This window comes from Dendrobates tinctorius, unplaced genomic scaffold (assembly GCF_039654945.1).
Source record: "Dendrobates tinctorius isolate UK_male_01 unplaced genomic scaffold, ASM3965494v1 ptg000057l, whole genome shotgun sequence".
Classification (NCBI taxonomy): Eukaryota; Metazoa; Chordata; class Amphibia; order Anura; family Dendrobatidae; genus Dendrobates; species Dendrobates tinctorius.
This window is the reverse complement of record NW_027361725.1, coordinates 7740007-7755634: the sequence shown is the minus strand read 5'-3', so window position 1 is coordinate 7755634 and position 15628 is coordinate 7740007. Positions and strand designations below refer to the sequence as shown.

General features: G+C 43.0%; 2 protein-coding genes across 3 annotated transcripts in view; one reads left to right on the top strand and one right to left on the bottom strand.

The window, feature by feature from the left end:
- The first annotated feature begins 297 nt into the window (after nt 1-297).
- Nucleotides 298-15628, top strand: part of LOC141091926 (cholesterol 24-hydroxylase-like) — a 55801-nt gene continuing 40470 nt past the window's right edge. For both annotated transcript variants that reach the window (XM_073577712.1, XM_073577711.1), the window contains exons 1-2: nt 298-464; nt 11242-11310. The gene's annotated coding sequence lies outside the window, so the exon portion shown is untranslated. The remainder of the gene's footprint in view (nt 465-11241; nt 11311-15628) is intronic.
- On the bottom strand, nt 1146-3968 carry ARF6 (ARF GTPase 6). Its single transcript, XM_073577714.1, has one exon. The coding sequence runs from the start codon at nt 2609-2611 to the stop codon at nt 2084-2086; it is 528 nt and encodes a 175-aa protein (XP_073433815.1). The 5' UTR covers nt 2612-3968; the 3' UTR covers nt 1146-2083.

The window sequence follows — 15628 nt, the reverse complement described above, 5'->3', positions numbered from 1 at the left end:
AAGAATTTTGATTTAATAGGTGAATCACAGGGGCATTTCCGGGTCGGAAATGCACTAAAAACAAGTGAATGTGTGTTCTTAACCTGTGGATTTTTCTAATCTCATTCAAGTCTATGGGAAATATCCACAAGTAAACCATATATATTTATTGCAAGGGTAGCCGACAATAACACCTATTGTCACCTTTGATAACATTCCAGTGGTGTCAGCACCGGCCTTCCCGAGAATTGCGTGACATATCATGTGATCCCTGCACCCATCAGCACCGGCTTCACTCTCCTATGGACGTAATGGACATCCAGAGAGAGCTGTGGCTGCGCTCACTTCCTCCAGATGTCTTGATTTATCTGAAGGAGGGTAGAGTGAAGCCGATGCTGATTGGACACAGGGATCAAGTGGCATAATATCATGAAATCCTTGGGATACCCAGTGCCGACACAACTGGAATGGTGCCAGCAACAGAGGTAAGTATAAATCTAATTGGATGGGGGGGGGGGATGGCTTTAAACAAGGGTGCCAACCCCTTTAAAGTCTATAGTTGGCGTCAGTCACATACACATATAGATAGTTTGAACTAAAGTGGTAGCATTGACAGTTCACAAGGTACTTACTATTAAATACTTAGGTTAGAGAGGTTGGCCAATAAAAAACATTTCACACGTATCCATGGAATAGTCACCGATCATGATATAGGGGTTCTGAATGAAAGGAGCAGTGGTCATGCATAGGCACTACTTCTCCCTCCAATGTCTATGGGACTGACAGCAATGTGGATAAGTGATGTTTTTAGCTGATCGATACCTTTAATCGTAAGAAAAAAAAAAATAAGATCCTATGAATAGGCGCACAGATCTTTAGACTATGAATAACATGGCATAGCCGATACTGAAACATGACTGCATAGTGAGTAGCACTGTACCTGCAATAAAGGAAGAGGTGGTAGAAGCTAAAGATAGAAGCAGACTAGTGCAAGAAGTACAGACTAAAGTCCAACAGGCCTGAACACCAACGCAACGTAACCTGCTAGATCTTTTTTTTTTTCTCTCATTCATCATACAGGAAATGTCTTTTAATTACACCTGGGCTGTAAACACTATGTATCAATCAGACTTGGGAAAGAAAAAGTGTACTGTACACTAAGAGGGTAGAGAAATAATATGTGTATTTATTAATAAATGCATATAGATTCAGACGCTTTGGAGTAAAGTACCTTATAACACAGAAATCAGGCAGGAGGCTGATTACTAAGCGTCCAAAAAAGAGAAAACTTTGCGCAATTTGCATTAAATTACAAACTTGTGCTTTGCATAATTTGAAAGTATTGCTACATGTGAATGGAGCTCTATGTACAAACCCCAGATATTTCTTCTTTTGAAGTACATAATAGATAAAGATGACATTGTACAAACCAATACCTCAGTCTTCCTGTAATGTCTTGCTAAAAATTAATTAGGAGAAACATTGTATTTTTTTCCAGCATTCAGCTTACTCATGCATGCGTCATGACATTCTCGTCAACACATATGCAACGCTAAATATATATTTTTGTACAGATAATCAGCAACTGATTTGAAGGTCTTATAATCATGTAAAATATTAAATATATAGGTATATATTAAAACAAAATAACAATTTAGAATTAGTTAAATGCTAGCTAGCAAAATTATTAAAAACAGTTTTAGCATAAAAGACAAAACTGCCGGGTGATTTTTAAAGAATAATTTGTAAAGTTTACTAGAGGAAAGAGACCTAGCGACATACCCTGTATGAATGTAGAAACTACAGCAAAATCGGGAAAAGAAAAATTAAGCAAAGAAATTAGCGTTAACCCTCAATCCCTTTAACTTTGGGGCTCTATATCTTGCTTTTGAAGTAAAGTTTCACTTTTTTTTTTAAACTGAAAAATTTGTAATGTCAGAAACCTAAAGCAGAGCAAAGAGGAAAAAAAGAAATAGTATATATTTATATAAGATATTCCAGCCCACTCTTTTGTGATTTAATGTGATGATTGGTTAGATCAACAAAATAATGTACACTTCGGCGAAGTAATATCTCAAAACCATAACGGATCTTCTAATAGTCATTAGGATTTGTAGTTGGAGGTTAACCACGTGAGTCCTTCATAGAGGCCATCCCCGCTAGTAGCACAGGATGGCTGCACATACCAATTCCTATCCCTGATCCGGGTCAAGCCAAGTTTCTCCTGAATCTCGTGTGGTTTCATGGCATCCGGAAGGTCTTGCTTATTGGCAAATATAAGGATGATGGCGTCCCTCATTTCCCTGTCATTTATAATACGATGAAGTTCCTGTCTAGCCTCGTCAATGCGATCCCGGTCAGCACAGTCCACCACAAAGATGAGCCCTTGGGTCCCGGTGTAATAGTGCCGCCATAGAGGTCGGATCTTGTCCTGCCCCCCAACATCCCACACGTTGAATTTGACATTCTTATAAGTGACAGTCTCCACGTTGAACCCCACAGTGGGGATGGTGGTGACAGACTGACCGAGCTTCAGTTTGTAAAGGATGGTGGTTTTACCAGCTGCATCCAGTCCCAGCATCAAAATCCGCATCTCCTTGTTGCCAAAAATCTTGGAAAGCACCTTGCCCATGGTGGAGCATTAAATACGGTTTAAATGGAAAGAAAGAATTGGGTGTATCCAATACTGACAAGATTCTTGAATTGCCAATATCCGAGCAAATCTTATAGAATAACAATGTAACACAAAGGAGCTAGGTGTAATATCATGTAGCTCAAAAAGTCCAGTATCACAGGCAGGGTGCCAAACAGATTGCCCTTGAATTGTAGGGTTATGATAGTTTGCTGGAGTGACGGTTTCAGGTGGCGTGCACTGATGAGTCAGTAATGGGGTTTATACAGAAGATTAGAGTCTTGGATTGAATAAAGTCTTCTTTTCTGAGAGTTTTTTGAAGAGTTCAAGAGATTGTCCCTTATTTTAGGTGTTGGCCTTAGAGGGTGTTAAGTGCCCCGTTTACAAGGTGCTGTGGCATGGAGAGTTCTAGATGCCCCTTATATGAGGTCCTGAGGCTTTGCGTGTTGGGTGACCACTGTAGGAGTTACCGATGCTTAAAAGGTCTTGGGTACCTCTTGTATGAGGTTGGGGGCGCCTCTTGTATAAAGTCCTGGAGCTTGGAGGCTGCCCCGTTTATGAGGTCCTTGGGCTTAGATGATCCTTGTATGAAGTCCTGGTGGTTAGCTGGTCTTGTATGAGGTCCTGGGGCTTATAGGGTCCTGGGTGCCCCCTATAGAAAGTGCTGCAGCTTAAAGGGTGTTAAATGCCCCCTGAATGAAATCCTGGGACATAGAGGGTCCTATGTGCCACTTGTATGAGGTGCTGCTGCTTGGAGGGTCCTGGGTGCCCGTTGAGAGGGTCCTGTAAGTTTTTGGGTGGGCTATGAATGAAGAGTGAGCTCGGGTGAGTTCTTGTCCCTCAGGCTATCGGGTGCCCAAGTGAGGCCCTCGGATACAGAGGGTGTGGGGTGAGGCACTCAGTTCCGGGCGTGTGATCCTTCCTGTGTGGGCGCCGGTTCCTCGAGCTCCTGTGCCGGCGTGGCCGGTCACCCCTCTGTCAGATGAGGCTCCTGGAAACTCTCGACTATTCCGCAGTGCCAAGTTTCCTTCAGTACCCCCTGACCGGACAGTCCATGAAGAGGTTGCCGAGGTAATGCCGCGAGTCAGGACGGCGTCCCAGCACTGCTGAGGGAGGCAGTTACCACACGAAAAGGAGCCCGGGACAAACAGGCCGGTCCCCGCTGTGCTCTCGCTCCGGCCCGGCGGATATCGCCAGTCACTAGCTTCCGGTGCTGGACTGGCGAGCAGGACACACAGGCTGATAGAAGGAGGGGCCAGAATCCCGGCGGCCGCCACTGACAAGGAGGGGCCGCTTCCGAGTCACCAGAATGAGCCGGTGACGGCTCCGCCCACTGGCGCTTGCGCGGTTGCTACTTCCAACGCATGCGCAGTCTACAAGGCGACACGCCCAGGCTTCAAAGGAAAATGTCACGTGACGAGTGGCGCGCGACTAACATCACGTGGGTGGGAGGGAAGATTCAAAATAAAGCGCGCGCCAGAACTGTTTTTTTTTTTGAGGGGACTCAGTGAGGGAAATGTAGTATGTACGGTTTACCTCAGGTTCGAGCTGTAGCAATGATTAGGGACGTGTTGTAGAAAACCTATGAAACAAATTAATCTTCCCGGTTTTTCTGCCCACATTCGTTCTTGCACAGCTATGGTGTGAGGTGATAAGATCGGCTCGTCAGCGTTTACCAGAGTGAAGAAGCCAAAGAAATGTCCTTTCTATGAGAATGGGGCGGTCATTTTGAATAAGATGCAGATTACAGTGTAATATATTACCTTCCATATTTAGGGAACCTTTTTTGAAATTGAAAACAAGTGACATCTATATATTCATCTCTCCGAACTTTCAATCTGTGAGAAGCCAAAAACTTTTTTTCTTACAAACTTCAGAATTTTTTTCACTTGCATGCAAGTTTGGTATCAACAAAATCGCATCGGCATGGAGAATGAACTCTGTAAAAACAAAATGCAAGGAACAATGGTATTGCATATGGAATTGCATTTCTTTTCACCCTTTTTTCCGCCATTCCAATTGTCCAGTACATTGTATGGTAAAGTGAATGGCGTCATTCAAAACTACAACTCATCCCATAAAAAAAAACCCTCATACGGCAATGAAGATGGAAATATAGGCCAAGAGAATCTCCCTATCCTTGGCAGTGCTAAAGCTGCTGCCTAACTTGCAAGATATGATATTGGATCTCGGAGAAGACAACACTTCAAAATATCAATGAATGAATACGTACAGAGCACAGGCAGATGCTGTTTCCGCTCCATCATGGTCCTATGTTGGAGGAGGAGGTACTTAACAATGTCAGAGGCTTTCTCAGTAGCACACTGTCATCACCATGCTGCCCTTGAGAGATATTGCAGATTGCCGGCCCTGATGGCTGAGAATCCCAGTCTTGAGTGCAAAGGACCATCAGGAAGCGCTGCTGTATGCGAGGTGTTTGGAAAATCAGGTGTCCATCATTTATCAGCTCGTCCGGGAGGTTTCCCTTTTTCTAAGGGTCTTATGGACAGTTTTGGAGAGCTGGTGGGTGAACATTTGTAAAAAGCGGCCCACCGTAGTTCATACAGTGCTATTTTTTGGCCCCAAAATATTGAATCTTTGAAAGAGGCTTGAGGTGTCCATGCATCAAGCATCACACTTGCTCAGGCGATAGTTATTCCTCATACCTCCCCACCCTCATACACATGCATGCTCACTTTGGATAAGGGTGAACATGTTTTTCCAACCTTTGGCAGCAGCTTATTTCCAGCGGAAATTCAAAATGCTCGATCTTTCGTCATCCTTACATTATCTCAGAGAAAAGTTAGGAGGTCCTGCATATACATTAGATAGTCTCAAAATGCAATACAAAAACTACAGCTCTGGCAAAAATTAAGAGACCACTGCACAGTTTTATAAAAATCAGCTTCTCTACATGACTGACACCATTCCATTCCAGTGTCAGTTTAATTTCAACCAGAGTACACCTCATTCTACTTAATGTGCTTCTGATTAGGTGATCACCTGAAACAAATCTTATTTAATGAGGGAAAGTATAAAAAACCTGATGTGGTGTTCAAAATCCTCTTGCAATAGGACAAGCTATATGGCAAAACAAGTGCTAGTAATATCCCAAAAGTAACAGGAGTGAAAAAAATAACTTTTAACCATGCCAAAGGAGTTGAAAAGAAAAGTCTTGAGTGAGGAAAAGAAGGGCTCAATTCTGGCTTTACTAGCAGAGGGATACAATGTGTGTCATGTTGCCTCCATCCTTAAAATTTCTAAGACGGCAGTCCATTACAACAAGGTCAAGCAGCAGACATTGGGGACAACGAAGCTACAGACTGGCAGAGGGCGAAAACGGCTCTCCACTGACCGGGATGACTGTCATCTTATTCGAATGTCACACAGCAACCACAGGATGACAGCAAGTGACCTACAAAAGGAATGGCAAATAGCAGCTGGGGTGACATGCATAGCAAGAACAGTTTGTAACAGGCTCCTAGAGGCAGGGCTCAAGTCATGTAAAGCTAGAAAAAAGCCTTTCATCAATGAGAAGCAAAGGAGAGCCAGGCTGAAGGTTGCCAAAGACCATAAGGATTGGACCATAGAGGACTGGAGTAAGGTAACAGGTGAAGTTTTGAGGATATCCTTAGTATTTCACAGGGGATAATTTCATCACCTGCTCAAGCATTAATTCCATCACCTGTGCAATACTAAGGAAATCCTGAAAACATGACATGTTGGTGGGTCTTGAGACCTGGAGTTGAGAAACACTGGCCTAACTGAAAATTTTGCAGTGGTCTCTTAATTTTTGCCAGAGCTGTACAGAAGGCAAACAGTGCTACAATTTTTATATGCGTCCAATTCGAAAAATGATTTTTAACCACAAATACAAGCATTTCAATAAAATAATATTTTTAAAGAGGCCACATCACCAACGCTTCGAATAGATAAAATTAAGGCTATGAAAAATATTGTAACCTTTTCGAATTTGCTGCCAGTTATGGCGATATCTTATACTTAGAGATTGTGATTTTATGTTGCTCAATATGCTAGAACTTATTGTGAGGTCTTTTCATAGTGACTTTGGAGAGGAATCAGCACATTATTTGCATAAAACGCACTTGCAAAAATAAAGGCTACTTACAACCATAATTATTTACAAATGCATATTTAGGAATGTTACTATCTTTTTTAATAGCCATCATTTTTTAAGTTTTAGTGGAAGGGGTAAAAATTCCCAAATATGAAGTGATAAAAGGATCTCTTTTGGTGACAGAACAGGAGAATTCATCATGACCTAAGTCCGCAAAGAAGTAAAAGTGCAATTATAAAGGCATTGCATACTTCAAATGATGCTTGCCTGTCTTGAAATACACAGACCTGGCCAACAAGTACGCGGTATAAATATGCACTACTACTCCCAAGCACAGGTATATCCAGTGCTGTCAGTCTGGAGGCTGCATCCTCCAACTAGTTTGTGCCTTCATAATTCTTTTACTCCTATATGCTTCTTGAAGCTGGATATTTTTTTTATAAGTTTAACAGATTTCTTATTGCCCACGTGAAGAGGGTACAGGAGGAGCAGAGAAATCCTACTGGCTGGTTTGGAAATACACACAAAACATTGGAAGGTGGAGCTGTGCAAATAGTAACACTCAGATTAGAATGAAAACATAGTTACAGAATGAGGTTTTATGTTACAAGAGACTGCCATCTGTTGGTACTAGTGAAACCTGCAATGTGTAGAAAGAAGTATATACAGTAGATACATTATTGTATTGGTCGATGGATCAGGGTCCTGCAAATCAATTTGCTCATCTCTTTTTAGTACATATATATTTTTACAAGTTTATTCTGGAAAAAAAAATGATTTAGCGGATTTAAAAAGAAAGTGCTTTACATGGCTGAGCAGCAGCCTGTAAGCCTTACATCACAAAGCATAATGCTAAGTGCTGGATGGAGTGGTGTAAATCCACCACCACTAGACTCTGAAGCAGTGCAAAAGTGATCTATGCAGTGATGGATTATACTTCTCTGTCAGTTGAATTTGGCTTTGGTGAATGCTAGGAGAACGTTACCTGCCTGACTGCATTGTGCCCGCTGTAAAATTTGATGAAGGAGGGATAATGCTATGGGCTTGTGGATCGCCCTCACGCAGGGCAGCGGGGATACTCGGAAGCTGGGCCCGGTGGATTTCAATGGGAGATGTCACGGCAGCTGTGACCTGGTCCGTGGCCCTGGGCTTCCATTGTAAAAGGGGGTTAAGTGATGTTGGAATAAAGTTTCTGAGTGAATGATTTGTGACGCCACCTGTGGTGTTCGGCAATGAAGATGTTAAGCCGACGCTGCAGACAGATTCTCAGGGACAGATGGTGTGCTGCAGCAATGATGGTGTAGCCCTCCACAGGTAGGGCTGTAGTCCCAGGGCAGAGTAGATGGAGAAGATAGGTGTTAAGGGAGAGAGTGTAGTGTCCGGCACCAAGATGTAGCAGTGCTGAGTGGGTTGGCGCAGTAATAAGCGGAGGACACCAGGGCATGTAATTCCAAAGCTTTACTCACAGTCTTTTAAGCATACAGGTGCCCGCCTCGGTACCGTGTCCTCCAGGTCAGGGGCTCAGCCAACTTTCAGGCAAGATGAAGTACTCCCTTCCAACACTCTGCCAACATATGTGCCTTTTCTGAACGTCTCCCTTTTGCGCCTATAGTGAAGTACTCACAGTACTGAGTTACACTGGAGTTCCTCCTGTCAGATGTTCCTATGAACTCTACTTGTACGGCAGACAGCTGTAGCCTGCTTCGGGGACTCCTTGCTACCAAGTCCCGGCTCACTCACGTTGCTGTTGTGCCCCCAAGTCTTGTGTGGGAATAAAGTGGTGACAACTTCTATTCCTCCGGTGTCTGCTGCAGGACCATTAGTATCCATACAATCTCGTGGACCAGACCCCGGCCTTGCGCTGTGAACTTGGGAAGGGTTCTACTCCAACCCTAATCCTTAGTCCTCCTCTACTCACGTTCTGTACTAATCCTTCCTTCTTATGGAGAGAGTTAGGCTTTCCATCAATGTCTCTTTCCTGTGCCAGCGGACCCAGGTCACTGAGGTCGGCTGCAGCACTTCCTTCATCCATCCCACTCAGGGGATGTTCACTCTTCCACTGACTCTGTCAGACTGACTCAATCCTAAACTCTTCCCGCTCTTTTGGTGCCAACTAACTCCACCCGCCTCCCAGCACGCTTCGTGTTCCAAGCAGGGAGCCACCAAAGGGTGCTTTGCTACACTACTATGTTGTGTGGGATGCCAGGTGTTGGAGTGTGGTCTGGAGTCTCCACCTTACCTGAATGGTGGGGCACCACACCTCTGGAGGAGGTGCAGTACCTCTGTGGCGACTGAACCCTCAGGGGCGCCACACTTGTTTTTCAGCCACTTATATCCAGTCAAAGGAAATCTTAATACTTAGGCACAAGATATTTCTTCACAATTGTAGTTTCCAACTGTGTGGGATCAGTTTGGGGAAGGTCCTTTTATATTCCCCATGACTGTACCCAGTGCACAAGGTCCATAAAGGCATACTGTGGAAGAACATGACTGGCTGCACAGAGTCTAGGCTTCAATCCCATCTAACACCTTTGGGATAAACTAAAATGGAGATTGTGAGCCCAACCTCTCCCCAACATCAGGGTTTGACGTCACAAACACTTTTCTCAATGGAGGGGTAAAAATTCCCACAATCACCTCCAAAATCCTAAAGATAGTCTTCTGAAAATAGTGGAAGCTGTTATAGCTGCATAGGGGAGACCAAATCAATATTAATGTCTATGAATGTGGAATGGGAGGTTTTAAAATATTGTAGATGTTTTATGGAGGACATACTGTACATACATTTATCCATAACACAACAAGAAAACACAAAATGACAAATTTGCAAAAATACTCTGCATTAAAAAATATGACAGTAATCGTCAAGTGCTGGATAACAAATGCAGGGTATTTAGTCGATACGTTTTTTGCAAAAAATGTATGCCAAGCTGCTCCACCTTGTCATGGTAACCCTTCACGGAGCAGTCCCTATCTAATGTATTTAAAACCTGAACATGTGAACAGTGTCTAAATGAACAGGATGCAGACAGGCGCCTCCTAGTATGGGCTTGTGGTGTAAGACAGCTCATTTATGTGCATGTCACACAAGAGATGGGTGGGGTCTCCCAAACCATGCTAAGCAAGGAAAAAACGGATTAGAAACATATGTGACATGCACAATTGTGAACAAGTCAGTGGACAGTGTTTAGACACTGTTCACATGTTCAGGTTTTAAATACATTAGATAGGGACTGCTCCGTGAAGGGTTACCGTGACGAGGTGGAGCAGCTTGGCATACATTTTTTGCAAAAAACGTGTCGACTAAATACCCTGTATTTGTTATCCAGCACTTGCTGATTACGGTCATATTTTTTAATGCAAAGTATTTTTGCAAATTTGTCATTTTGTGCTTTCTTGTTGTGTTTCAGTCATTGGGTGGTGTGAACACTGTCCACCGACTTGTTCACAATTGTGAATGTCACATATGTTTTTAATACATTTATCCATGCAGTGTACAGAACTGACATGAAGTATAGAAATTTCACAAATATAGCCCTCTAAAACCACAACCGAAGAAGACCATAGCCATGGAAGAGACTATGAGAATATGTCCGAACTTAAGGCTGTGTGCACACGGTGCGGTTTCTGCTGCGTTTCCGCAGCGGGTTTGCCACTGCGGAAACGCAGCAGTTCCGCTGACCAAGTACAGTACAATGAAACCCTATGGGGTTTCAAAAACGCTGTGCTGACGGTGCGGTTTTTTCCGCGCGGTTTTGCTGCGGTTTACAAACCGCAGCATGTCAATTGTTTGTGCGGTTTCCGCAGCGGTTTCATACCTCTACCATAGTAGAGGTGTGAAACCGCAGGGCAAAACCGCAGACCAAAACGCAGGAAAACCGCAGGTCACTTTACCTGCGGTTTTACCTGCGTTTCCACGCGGAAAAAACCGCAGCGGAATCCGCAACGTGTGCACATAGCCTAAGTCATTGACATTAAAGACAATGCCAAAAAGTTCAATAATAATAATAGTGTAAAATAATATATACTGTAACACATAATGTAGTTCAGAGTTGTCCCGGGGTCCCAGTCCTGTATGTTAAGCAAAGTAACTTGTTAGCCACTTTATGCTCCCCTCTATTTTTGTGTCTCATGATACGACATATTTCAGGGGTCCTCAAACTACGGCCTGCGGGCCACATGCGGCCCGCCAAGGACTTTTATCCGGCCACTGGCCAAGCCGACATTGAACTGTACTGCAATTCAATGCCGGCGGGTCCTGTAATCGCGGGCGGGACGAGGCGCAGAGGAAAGGCGTTGCGCAGCCCTCCGTATGCAGCATAGTGTACACAGACGACGTGATTGTCATCATGCTGCCTGCGCGGCCTGATGAAGTCACGCCACTTGTGCGTGTGACGGAAGAAGACTGAGACGAGCGGGCGCCTCTTCAGAGCAGCGGAGGACATAGGTGCAGTCTGTATGTCTCTGTGTGGGCAATTTTACTGCTGGTATATTGCTTTTGTAGCGCTGTATATATGTTGGTATTTTACTAATAGCAATTTTGAATCCCTAGGAAACAATGATATCAAGAAAGAGAAAAACTTGACTCGAAGTGTAGGATATTCGAAGAACCCAAAAATCGGTAAGTTTGATGATTTAACTTTACTTTTTCATTTTTAATATTGTATTTGTTCCTATTTTGTTTTATTACTTCAAAATAAGATATGTGCAGTGTGCATAGGAATTTGTTCATAATTTTTTTTAAATTATATTCCGGCCCTCCAATGGTCCGAGGGACCATGATCTGGCCCCCCTGTTTAAAAAGTTTGAGGACCCCTAACATATGTTATACACGTTTTGCAGTTTGTGCCTGTGGTGTGCCACTTCTAGAGATTTACAAGTTTTATATTCCAGACCAGGGGTGAGCAATTCATTTTACCAAGGGGCCACATGAGAGACTGTGACTTGTGTGGAGGCAGAGCCAATAGGCTCAAATTAATTCTACTCAATATCAATTATAACATATTTATTATAATTATTTAATAATAATTGTATCACTTAATATTAAGCAGAATTAAGTATGCCGACATCTCCCTATATACTGTATGAGCCCGCACGCAGCTCCCAATATAATGTATGAGCCTGCAAACAGACCTCTATATACTGTAATATCCCATACAGCCTCACTTATACTGTATGAACCCTCACATAGCCTCCTATATACAGTATGAACCCCATAGTCTCCCATATACAGCATCAGTCCCAACATAGCCTCTCATGTACAGCATGAGCCCCGACATAGTCTCCCATATACAATATGAGCCCCTACATAGCCTCCCGTATACAGGATGAGCCCCAAATAGGTTCCTATATACATCATCAGTCTCACATATCCTCCGATATACAGTGTGAGCCTCATATAGCCTCATAAAGTATGAGGTCCCACATAGCTTCTATATATATAGTGCGAGTCCCCATATAGCCTCCATATATGCAATGTGAGCCCCACTTAGACTCCTATATTCATATAAATATCCCGTACACATGAAAAAAACACTACATACTACCTTGCTCCCTTTCCCCTTGCTCCTGTCTCTGCTGAACTGACTCTCCGCAGTGCCCAGCTGATGAGATGAAATAACATCATCGCGTCAGTGGTCTCACACGCTGATTGGTGGAAGAAGCGGCCAGTGGACTTTCTTCCACCAATGTATTCACCGCTGTCTGCATCCCATGGATATTGATAGCGGTGACAGCGGATGGGCGGGAGAGGGCACTCTCAGCCCATTGGCTAGACTGGATGTGGCCCATGGGCCGCACTTTGCCCAGGTTTGTTCTAGACCATTATAGGGGAAAAACTACCCAGTGGTGTATAGAACTTAGTAAATAAGGAAGAACACATTTAGAGTTTGACTATTACTTTTTATTACTTTACATATGAGCCCATGGTGGTCCCCAAAAAATTTCATGCTCTTCTACCTGGCTTCTACTGTTCCTCCGTACTGCTCATAGTGATGGCTATTGGTTTTCTAGCTTCCTCTTACAGTGAGGGACATCAAGTATTTTGGTAAGAGTCACAATAAATATTCTTATTTTGATATTTTTAAGTAGAAAGCAAACACATTGTTCTAACAGTGACATAATATATTGTGGCTCACCCCTTATTGAGTAAGGCTCACACCACCCTGCTGTGCCTCCCAGAGATAAGCGCTTACTTCAGGGAGTGTCATCTTTATCTGTTCTTGCTCCTGGGATGGCAATATAATGTGTTCAGTGTAGTTTATGTCATGTAAAAAACCCTGGTTATGTCCAGTTCATTGAATTACCTTATATTCGAAAAATACAGCACAGGGACTTTTTTTACTTGGACCTCAGTGAATGTGTCTGAAAAAGAGAAATTAGGTTGCAGAAGTGTAACTTTAAAATAGTTACGGTATTCAGTTTAGTAAACAATTTTCATGCACACTATTAGGAAATTCTGAGTTAATAGCGAGAGATCCCCTTTTCATAATCCCCATCTCCAGAGTGCACAGTGGCTCCGTACATCCGCAGCGTACAACCCGCTGCGGCCAGATGTTACAGCATAGTGGATGGGATTTGAAAAAATCCCATGCCCACTATGCATGCTGAGATGACTCCGGCTTACCTGCAGAGACGCACATGCAGTGCGTCTTTCCAGACCACAGCATGTCAATTTATGTAGCGGAGACGCTCAGTCTCCGCTGCGTAAATTACCCATATACTTTCATTAGATGCGGTAAAACTGCATTACCTTCTTAGTCACATGTGTATTAAGTGTGGGAACGCAGCTAACTATGCATGTGTACTAATTTAAATAATGGCGTCCTTGTTTCAGTCGGAAGTTCACCTACACTGCAGTTCTCGCGATCGATCAGCTGACAGCGAGAACTGCAGTGCATGTGACCGCCAAGGACGGGGTTATCTCCGGTCACTAGCCAAGTTCTCATGATCAGCTGATCACGAGAACTGCAGTGCACGTAACCGCTTGGTAAAAGTGCTTCTCCGGTGATCATCTTCAAGCTCCGCTGTGTTGTGGATGTCATGCTGAATGGTGGCATAATGCCATCGTTTAGCCAAATGCATCCAGATGTAGCAGTGCTGGACTCGTTGTGGGACAATATGTATATCTTCTCTGGGACAGGTAAGAATATTGTTGCTTTTTTATTTTAATTCTCTTCCAGGAGACGTTGCGTCGGTGGAATAGGCGATGCAGTTAGTATGGTTTAATTAAGATCTATTAAAGGAGTCTATGTCATTATTTCAATTAAAAGACTTTATATTCTGGCTGTGTCTTTATTTACCATACAACTATAGGATTAGTAATGGATAGGTGTCTTATAGACACCTCTCCATTACTAAGCAGTGGGCTTGATGTCACCTGACAATGCAAAGGTGACAACCTCTCAAATATGAAAACCACTTTCCACCACTACATCTTTGGATGTGCCAATTGTGGGGCGGCTGCAGGCTGCTATTTTTAGGCTGGTGAGGGCCAAAATCCATGGGCCGCTCCAGCCTGAGAATACCAGGCCGCAGCTGTCAGCCTCAGTGACGTCAGTGGGAGTCCCTGGCTGACCTGAGGTGAACTGATTAGCGTGGGAAAAAGTCAGAAACTTTCCCACGCTAATTAGTTCATCTCCAGGCAGCCAGTGAGGCTGTGCAGAGCTGAACTAATTCATTCTGAAGTAGTTTACAGTGGGGCTGGTCGCATTAGCACAGATCCTCATTGTAAACTATTTAACCCCTTGTGAAGGATTACTGCATGGGACATGACTGAACAGCGGAGAGGTAAGGATATTGTTGATTTTTTATGGGTTTTTTTTTTGCAGATCATGGTTTAATTTTGGAATAGCCGAATAATAAAAGTTAGTCAAAAACGGTGTCTTTATTTCATTAAAAGACTTGATTAATGTCTGTGTGTGTTTTTTAACCATTTCATAGTCTAGGGTTAATAATGGATCGGTGTCTTATTGATACCTCTCCATTTTTAATCGGCTTAATGTCACCTTTCAATGGCAAGGTGACATTAACCCTTTGTTATATTAACCCATTCGCCACCTCTACAGGGCAATGGGAATAGAGAGGATAAGTGCCAGAAAAGGCACATCTAATAGATGCGCATTTTCTGGGGTGTCTGGGGGCAGATTTTCGTAGCTGGTGGGTCAAAAACAATGGTCCCTCTCAAGGCTATTAAAATCTGCCCTCACTCACCTGCTTTACCTCTCTGGTTGACAAATTACCACAGGAGCCCACACAATTTTTTTTACAAAGAATTAACCCCTTAAATTAACACCTACACTTCCCAAATTTTACACACATACCCTCATCTAATTACTAGTGAAAGACATATAAAAACAACATGAAATGAAATGGTTTACTGTATGTAAACCATGTGTCTTTTCATGTCGGGTTTTGGAATGATTTTAATGAAGCCGGCAAATGTTTTAGTGGCTATTCGTCTATGAAGAACTGTATGAATTCTAAATATATATACTGTATATGTGTCTCTATGATATGTATATATATATATATATATATATATATATATATATACAGTGGGGCAAAAAAGTATTTAGTCAGTCAGCAATAGTGCAAGTTCCACCATTTAAAAAGATGAGAGGCGTCTGTAATTTACATCATAGGTAGACCTCAACTATGGGAGACAAACTGAGAAAAAAAAATCCAGAAAATCACATTGTCTGTTTTTTTTTCATTTTATTTGCATATTATGGTGGAAAATAAGTATTTGGTCAGAAACAAGCAATCAAGATTTCTGGCTCTCACAGACCTGTAACTTCTTCTTTAAGAGTCTCCTCTTTCCTCCACTCATTACCTGTAGTAATGGCACCTGTTTAAACTTGTTATCAGTATAAAAAGACACCTGTGCACACCCTCAAACAGTCTGACTCCAAACTCCACTATGGTGAAGACCAAAGAGC

Bases quoted from the DNA above. Each gene is read 5' to 3' on its own strand.
- ARF6 (XM_073577714.1), bottom strand. From the start codon at position 2,611: ATGGGCAAGGTGCTTTCCAAGATTTTTGGCAACAAGGAGATGCGGATT.